This window comes from Cololabis saira, chromosome 2, assembly GCF_033807715.1.
Source record: "Cololabis saira isolate AMF1-May2022 chromosome 2, fColSai1.1, whole genome shotgun sequence".
Taxonomy (NCBI): domain Eukaryota; kingdom Metazoa; phylum Chordata; class Actinopteri; order Beloniformes; family Belonidae; genus Cololabis; species Cololabis saira.
The window spans coordinates 25,410,876-25,420,105 of record NC_084588.1 but is presented as its reverse complement, the minus strand read 5'-3'; the positions used below and the strand labels follow the sequence as shown (position 1 = coordinate 25,420,105).

General features: G+C 39.8%; 1 protein-coding gene across 2 annotated transcripts; it reads left to right on the top strand.

Moving 5' to 3' along the window:
• Positions 1–434: 434 nt before the first annotated feature.
• On the top strand, positions 435–7,991 carry adprhl1 (ADP-ribosylhydrolase like 1). 2 transcript variants are annotated; one of them, XM_061741499.1, is made up of 8 exons: positions 435–880; positions 2,315–2,479; positions 2,573–2,698; positions 2,857–2,997; positions 3,172–3,299; positions 3,406–3,538; positions 3,638–3,803; positions 4,946–7,991. In XM_061741499.1, exons 1-8 carry the CDS (start codon positions 667–669, stop codon positions 6,936–6,938), a joined length of 3,066 nt encoding a protein of 1,021 aa, XP_061597483.1. In that variant the 5' UTR covers positions 435–666; the 3' UTR covers positions 6,939–7,991. The 2 variants fall into 2 exon arrangements, with proteins under 2 accessions (XP_061597483.1, XP_061597494.1); XM_061741510.1 differs by lacking the exon at positions 4,946–7,991 and having other exon boundaries at positions 457–880; positions 3,638–4,549.
• The last annotated feature ends 1,239 nt before the right edge of the window (positions 7,992–9,230 follow it).

The window sequence follows — 9,230 nt, the reverse complement described above, 5'->3', positions numbered from 1 at the left end:
CAAAACATAATCCCATTGAACATCAAGTGAGTGTGTTAAGAGTGCCCTGCTTGGTAGCAGTTGTCCCTTGTCAGGTTGCATTCCTGTTGGATATTGTCATCAGCAGCCCTTCTGGTAAGGCTCTGTCTATATCCTCCATGTGTTCAGTCCCACGCTCACTGGCAGATAAAAGCAGAATGTGACTAAGGACTGAGAATAAAGCTACATATGGCATGTTTGACATTTAAGAGGTAGAGGTAAATAACTTAATTATTTGTATAATAAAGGGGAGGGGGGATGCATTAGTATATACTCAAGTTCCAGCCCCAGCTCACGTGCCCTTGAGCCCAGCAGCGCATTAGCATCTTTTTCAGTGACCAGCCCCCATTACCACTCCACACCCCATCATCCAGCTTTAAGGCTTTGGTACCATGGGGACTGCCTTTTTAGGAAACACCTGATAACAGCTGCGCTCACTGCCACCCAACACACAAAAAAAGAGTTCTGCTGACATTTCCCATGCGACCGACTGCACATAGAGGTAGTTAAGACGAACTAAAAAGAGCAGAAAGGAGTTCGGGAAGTTGTTTGTGCCAGGAGGAGCAAACTTAATCCTAGTGAGGCAGCTCCATGCAAGAGACCATCTTTTCCTTGAGGTTAGATAGGTAAGTCAGTGTGACCAAACCCATGGACAAGTTCAAGGCAGGCCTGGTTCTCGGGGCTGTTGGGGATGCTTTGGGCTTCAGAAAGGGGCGCTGGGAATCCTGCCCATCAGGGAAGAAGATCCAAGAGGAACTGGTGGATCTGGGCGGACTGGGGGCTCTTAAACTGGATCCTGATAACTGGCCTGTGAGTGATGCAGCACTGCTGCATATGACCACAGCAGAAGCTCTCGTAACAGGTACGTGTAGGACTGATGTGAAGAAGAAAGATAAAGATGATTTATGACTGTTGCAGTGACAGATCAGCAAGTGGAAGTCATAGCAAGATTAAATCCCTATTCATTTTATATCAAGAAATGGAATTTAACATCCATCCACTATACTGTATATACAAGCCTCCTCCTATTCATGGATCATGATTTAACATAACATTAACATTCTAATTTTACATATAAATTCATAGAAGACATGTTTCATTGTTAAAAAGATATATTATATGTCAACAAATTACAGAATTGCACACCTTTTCTTACTCAGTGATCTTACTTTTAGTACCAGACTATATTTCTCTATAAATTCAGCAAAAGTTGGTAATCGCACATAGGTTAATCAAACTATAACAACTAAACCTCGTGACCACCATTCATCTGTAAAAGGCCCTCAAATACTGAATCAAACTCTTGGGGGACAGCCTTACTGAAAAGCACCATCTCCAACCAGGACAGAAGAGTCCAAAATAAAGTACTTTGGAAAAGATTATTCTCAGCTCTTCACTAAACAAAAACAGATCAGATCCCTCTATAATCTACTGATATCATGTTTGACTACCAATGTGGCTCAAAGCCAATGACAGTGGTTCCAAGAAAAAGAGGTGATGACATCTTCTGAGATTAGGATGCCCTATTTAGCAACAATCAAACACGCCATTGTCTACACTTGTGCACACACACAAGAGAGCCAGACAACAACGTATAAAGTGTAGAGCATGTTGTTCATGTTTGCTTGTCTGTGTTTTAGTTCATACTGTAACCCGTGCAGACATATTATGTACAAATAAATGTTACTAAATAGATTGTAAAACATAAAAATTCTGTTAACTATTACTACTATTACTATTATTATTATTATTATTATTCTGCTAAAATTCTGCTAAAATTATATACAAGTAAATCCACTAACCCATTTATTGTTCATAACAAGTTTACATTAAAGACGTTAGACATTTTTTAAATCTGAAACAGAGAATAAATTACTTCATTTAAAGTTAAAAGGCAAAAATGAATAGTCACTAAATATTTACTAAAGAAATTGACAGTACAGAGACTGTCGATCCTTCTTTATCCTCTGCGTATTAGACGTTAACATATTCTATGTGAACGAACGCCCTGGATCGCTAATTTAGAGGTACTGTTTGTCAGCACAGACTTTCTCATAAACTAAACACACACAAACAAATAAACTATGCATGGCTCCACTTGCACCTCAGGCATTCTGGTCCTAATCTGTAGTGGGCAGGCTGAGGCTAAACTTAGACCATCACACCACCCCTCAACTCGCCAAGCATGCCAGTCATGAATGAGTCTCAACCACTGTGTGTGTGTGTGTGTGTGTGTGTGTGTGTGTGTGTGTGTGTGTGTGTGTGTGTGTGTGTGTGTGTGTGTGTGTGTGTGTAGACTACTGGTGTCTTGAGGACCTGTACAGGGAGCTGGTGCGTCTCTATGTTGAAGCCATGGTGTGTCTCCAGGGCAGAGCTCCTAATCCCTCCACAGTGGAGGCCTGTGCTCACCTCAAACCTCACAACTTCCTGCTCGCCTGGCATACGCCCTTCAATGAAAAAGGTCACTACGAGAAAGAAGAGATCTGTATATAATTTTTCCTGTTTTATGAACCCAACATAACAGTGTTAAAAAGATATGTGCCTGTATGTCCAGGCTCTGGGTTCGGGGCAGCGGCCAAAGCCATGTGTGTGGGTATGAGATACTGGCAACCTGAGAGGCTAGAAAACCTGGTGGAGGTCAGCATTGAGATTGGAAGGATGACACACAACCACCCAACAGGTGATAGTGTTAACATTTTCTAACCTCTAACTTTTCGCAACATATTTGAACTGTATTTTACCTGTAAGAACATTATATTAATATTGCATATTTGATGAGTTTCAGTTGTCTCCAGGCAGAAGCGTGAACGTCACTTCTAGTGTCACTCTTGGTTTCAGGCTTCCTTGGCTCTCTTGCAACAGCACTCTTTGCATCATATGCAATCCAGGGAAAGCCTGTTGTGACTTGGGGCCGCGACCTCATGGAGGTCATTCCTCGTGCCGAGGAGTACTGTAGAAAGACCATACGGCATATGTCAGGTTGGATGATCAAACTGTGCAGGGGGACACATCATTTCTTAGCTTAAATCAGTTATTCTTATTTTTATTCCAACAATGCAGTTACCGGTACTCTAAATCTGGCTTGTACACGTGTGCCTGAAAGAGCCTGACTCAGCTGATGCCAGAAATGTGTGACTGATCATTTTTATACAGATTATCAGGAAAATTGGTTCTACTTTGTGGCTAAGTGGCAGTTTTACCTTGAAGAGCGAGAAATAGACAAGGAAGGACAGAACAAACCTACATTTCCTGATTGCAAAGATGCTGAGGAGACAGACAGAGTAAGTCCCCTGTAGTATTTCGCTCATATTTCCATGACAACAGTTTGCAGCCAGGTCCCTAATTGGTGCGCCACATATCTGTTTGTTTTTGTTTTTGTCCAAACAGATGTACAAGCGTTGGAGTTCAGAGGGTCGTGCGGGCCGGAGAGGTCATGATGCCCCCATGATAGCTTATGATGCTTTTCTGGCTGCAAAGGGGGACTGGGCTGAACTCTGTAAGCGAGCTATGTTTCATGGAGGTAAGAACTACACAATATGGATCTGCATGATATATATAAATACATATGCTTAAAAGTCAGACACAAACTATTCACTGTGTCTTCACAAAAATGTTTTAGGTGAGAGTGAAGCCACAGGTCTGATTGCAGGCTGCCTGTATGGTCTCATGCATGGCCTGAACCAGGTCCCTCAAGGCCTGTACATGGACTTGGATAAAAGAGAACGCCTGGAAGAGCTTGGGGAGGCCCTGTACAAGGCATCATCTGCAGAGAAATGCATAGACAAGTAAACTTGATCTTCACTGACGTGAACTCTACTGGCTGACAGCGGAACTGAACATAATGCTGCAACTGCTTCCCTCTCCTCAACACTACCTCCACTACCCAGTCAACCTGTGGCGTCCTGCTTTCTCCTTTCTGCTTGCTGTCCTTCGTTGGTCTGTCTATTATCCACAGATCTGTCATGAACTGTAAAAGTTAAACATCACCTTTTTATATAGGCTTGTGGAGCTAGTGACACTAAAAGAAGTGACATTAAGTGACATGAATGCTTTCTGTGAGATCACCTTTCTGATAATAGATATGTCACTGATTTGTAATACATAAATCTGATGTTTTGCTGAAGGATGAGGATTTGGCATAATGTCAATGGAAAGTCTTTTAGTTTTAAATGGCAGACCTGTGGGGAAAAGAAAAAAAAGTCTTTTATAACAATTTATGACTAGGGAAAAGTGCACTGGTTCATAATCAAAACCAATTCCTTTCTATGACCTTTGCCTTTTCTAAAGCTAACCTGTATTAACTTTAAGGACATGAAATATCTAATCAAAATAAACTAATGTTTTTGTGAAAATTGTGGAGATGTAAAGTCTGATTGATTGTAAGGCTTTAATCACATCTCAAACATGATTTTCTGCTTTTAGGATTAAAAATGCAGAGTAACGTAATGGCAAACCTTTTAAATCTTAGATCTACCCAGCAGTTTTTACTTATCAGTGCATGTGGAATGTGGATTAAACTATTTATCATTTATGTCTGTTGAGTCGGTAATTACCATGGTATTATAGACTGCAATTCATTATTATTTGCAATGTGATGTTAAAAAATAGTGTTGTGAACGTTCACCTGAAGAGCAAAATAGTTTTTTTTAATAAGATGTTGGGTTTTTTTTTGTTCAGCTGTATTCTAAAGTCCCCTGAATGGATCACTTATAACATTTTATTGACTTCTTCCTTTTCCTGGTGGGGTACATTTCAATAACTATGAGATTACTGTAGAAAAAAACAGCCCATCGTCAAAGATCAAATTTTAGTTTTTTGAATATCAATGTACTTAAGCTATTCCCTTTTTTAAGGATGGTACTATCAGTTGCAAAAAAATAAGCAGACCTGCAGGAATTAAGTTTTTCATGTTTTCTATTCTCTGTAGACCAGATTGTCGGAAAACCAGAATCATCCCAGACCCCAGAACGCTGAAGAAGTTGGTCAGAGACCCGAAATACCCTCCAGTGCTGCGAGGGATTCTTGAAAGTCTCTTACATTACCTAATGCAAGAGCTGCCAATGAAGGCCAGCGACAATAGAAATGCAGAGAAGACAGGATCTGCAGTACAAATGAATACAAGAAGTACCAACTTTCCTTATCATCAAAATGAGACTTCAGTGAAACAGAAGGAATTTGAGATAAGCAACAATGTGGTTCATCTATCTGAAGTGGGAAAAGAGGTCCAGGCAAAGGCTGCTGAGGCCAGTTCCAATGTCTCGGAAAAGTGCCGGCTGGATAAACAAGAAAGGGAAGTCAAAGAAGACAAAAAAGCAGGAACCTTAATATCTCGGCAGCTCACCACATTTCATCTTCTCCAGTCTAAGTTCTCACGGTCCTCACCCAAACCCTACATTACCCACCAGAGGGAGGTAGGAACTCTACCCTCCAGCAGAGGTGTTGAAGGCCATGATGGCCATAGTCAGGACAGAGAACATGATACACACACCAGGGGCAGATCTAAAAGAGAACAAGTACTAAAGAGACGTGGCAATGTAAAGGAAATAGTTGCCAAGTTTGCCATGGCTGAGCAAAAAGAAGAAGGACCGAAAACTCTGAGCAAACAATCCATTAAGCCGAGACTCATTGGAAGAGGGCTCCTCTTATCTGCCCTGATGGAGAGATTTGAGACCGTAGCTACTGTATGCAGGGGAAGTGACTTAAAATGTTCACACAAAAGTGTCTCTGGAGTCAAGCTTTCATCTAGCATAAAAGAAAAAGTAGCTTGTAATGAAAGAAAGCAACAACAGGTAGGTCAAGTTGTCCAAAAACAAAACCCAACAGGGCCGACAAAATGTAAATCTGCAGAGCAGTTAGGAGGAAAGGAAGACAGGAATGGACAAGAACAAAGACTGAATCAAGCAGTGCAAATAAGGGACCAGCCCTCAGATCAAGAGCGTCAAAGTTCAGGGCACCAGATGAGGAGTCAAGATAATGATACCAATGCTGATAGTTTGGATTCAACAGATTTGAGTGCTAAAACTGAGTTTATTACTAAAAGGGTAAAATTTGGATGTCTAGAGTTAATCCCTTCGTCAGTTGTGACAGAGTGGTCACTCCCACAAACTTACAGGCCGTTTCTGCAGGAAGAGCCTCCAGTGAACATGCATGTGGCCGCCATCATGACCCACGCTCCTGTTTGGTCCACATGTGTAGATTCTTCTCCTCAACAACATCTGAAGGAAACTAATCTTGAAACACCAGAATGCCCAAATCAGGACAAATTACAGCAGAAAACCACCGACACTTCCCACAGAGACATACAGTTTTCTTCCTCTAAGTTGGCTGCAGGTGAACAATTTGAAACAACAGAAGACAATGGCAAAATAAAAATCAAGGGATGTTCTGTAGAACCGTTGAATGAAGCTATAACCGATGGAGACTTAAACCTATTAAGGCCTGGGATCGTTCAAAGAGGTTTGTCTATGTATGTCATCCCACACTTTTACAGATTTGTTGGCCCACATGGTGCTGATCTGAGTAATTCCACTTCTCAGTCAACGCCACACCCAGAAACTTCAACTCCTCTGAGTGCAAATACACTTTCACATTCTGATACTTCTGCAACTACTCCTGGTACTGATCCACACATCTGTCTTCATGTTAACCAGGGTGCAACAACAAGAAAGAAATCAGCAGAAGAGCAATCCCTAGAAAAAATCATGGCTACTATAGAAGAAGAAAGTAGAAACACACAGAGCTTTAGACCTTTTGAGGACACTGCCAAAAAGGTTGCATCAGAGGACAATGACAAGTTTCAATCTGACAGAAATAGCACAGAGCTGAGACCAAAGTACAGAACAATAAATTATGGGGATCCTTCAGTCAAGCAAACATATAAACCCAAAATCATACGATTTACAGACACATTTACTTTCTAAATTAGAAGCCAAATATTGTTTTTCCGTCACACCTGGATATAGATTTAATATCAAGATTTGGGCTGCTCTGAATAATACATTTGAAACAATGCAGTGCTGTAACAGAGCAATTTCTCAAATAGAATTAAATTGAGTAAGGACTCTCAGGGACCATATGCTTAACCTCTAAAAATATATATTTTCTGAAATTTAAAGGCATTGAAAGCCACAATGCTATGTAACTATGTGGCTCCATTTAGGCACTTATTCTGTTCCCTGGTCTCTGCCAGTCCAAGTGGCCACAGCTTGAGTCATAAAACAAAGCACTAAATTATAAAAAAAAAAACAGGACGTTATTTCTTTATTTGCTTCCAAGGGATAACATATTAAAGCACATAAGAACACGTCCACACCCCTGCACACATTCATAATTTCCAGTCTCTCATAATGGCTTCACCAAGCTGCTTGGTAACTTCATTCACGTTTCTTTCAGTCATCCCAGACAGAGAGTATATATGTTTTTATGCTTAACAAACTTGAGGAGATTAATCGTTTCTGTGTGTTAGACACCACTAACTGTCATTCTGTTGCTGGACACGCACATACACACATGAAATAATTTAACGTTGCTTAGAAAGGGACAAAGTAAGGCTTGTCCAGAGTAATGGAGTGGTCAGATGACTATCGCAAATATGGTACAAGTTGGAAGCCAAGCCACTGATCAAATAACCTCTGCAGAAACATGAGTATGCATTTGGACTTACTCTGGTATGTGCACGACAGGACTGAAGCCTACACGTTGATTTCATGTAGGTCAAACAAGCTTAAGTAATTTTTTTTTAGGTAGGGTGGTTCCTTTGTATCTGCATTGTATCTGGACATGCAGTTTACTGAACACACTCACACACACACACACACACACACACACACACACACACACACACACACACACACACACACGTACATTTAGGATTTATGACTGGATATTTAAGTCATTTTCAGCCCATTTTTCATGGTTGAATACTTCACACTGTTGATGTATTTGTTATTCAAATAAAATGTAGTTGTTTGTCAGCGCTTTCCCCCCTTTGTGATGTGAGGGGGTAAAAAACAGAGCTTCCTCAACAAATACCTTACGAAACAACCTAAAAGATTTTAATGAACTTTTGAAGTGGTTCTGCCTTGATATGGAAACATGATATGGATGACCACTGGGATTGTGTTACTGTGTTACTGATTACTTCAATAATTCATCCATGTAGGATCACAACTTTGTCTGAAGTAAAACTGTGCAAAGACTGGGACCAAAAGAGCTCATGTAACCCCATGAATCTAATTTGACTTTTTTTTTTCTTTTTTTTTTTCAGCCTTATTGTATTCATTTCTGTCATCATAACTGACAACTGATAATGATGTTCAAGGGGCTGTGTTACCATGATTCACCAAAGAAGCATGCTACATTTGCTTGCAGGTATACTGGAGATGAGTAATGCAATGATTCAGTTTGGCAGGAGGTTGTGTTAACCTGTTTTACATGGCTGAGATGGAGAGGGTGAGGCTGCTTACCATTTTTGCTGCATTTACATGTCTTAGGACACATTCAATAACATCTGGAAAAATTTGACGTTCACAATTTATATGAGTAATTACAAAACAAATTATACTTCTTTAATCTGAGGGGGGAAACATACGTCGTGTGTATGACTGTTCATAAACAAATATGCAATTCAAATATAGAAGTACAACTGCTAAACTTTTACCATCTTTTGGGCTTTATACATTTTTTTTTTTGTTATAACTGAAAATTCTTGAATTTACAAACAAACAAGGCACATCGAAGCTGCCATGGAGCAGCACATTAGAAAAGTCCTGTACTGAGTGGACAAATTAATGAAATAGGAAATAGAAAATAAGGAACAAAAGAAAACTTAAATTAAATTAAACAAATACATTTTCTTAACATCATAAATGTTATGAAAAAATAATGACAAATAAAATAAATAAATGTAGCTTAAAAGAAAACAAGGATAAAATAAATTTTGCTGTTATAATTTCCTTCTGGTAGGGTTATACAACATTTCAATCAGAATCTATTTGTGAATGTAGAATTTGGCCATTATGAGGATTGTGTTAGTCAGCAAATTATCTTGTCTCCTTTCCATCACTACTCCATACATGTTATCTACATGTGATTTGAGTTCAACAGATACATTCTTTCGTCTAAAACCATTCTTCCACTTGGTTCCAGAATCTTTGGGAGTGGCTACAAGAGGAGAAAATATGTATGGGTTCAATTTCAGAGTTGCAAAATGA

Excerpts from the sequence above, each read along its gene's own strand:
- adprhl1 (XM_061741499.1), top strand. The coding sequence starts at position 667 with ATGGACAAGTTCAAGGCAGGCCTGGTTCTCGGGGCTGTTGGGGATGCT. Across the intron at positions 3,300-3,405 it reads ATGCTGAGGAGACAGACAGA|ATGTACAAGCGTTGGAGTTC; the intron begins GTAAGTCCCCTG and ends TTGTCCAAACAG. Across the intron at positions 3,539-3,637 it reads GCGAGCTATGTTTCATGGAG|GTGAGAGTGAAGCCACAGGT; the intron begins GTAAGAACTACA and ends AAAATGTTTTAG.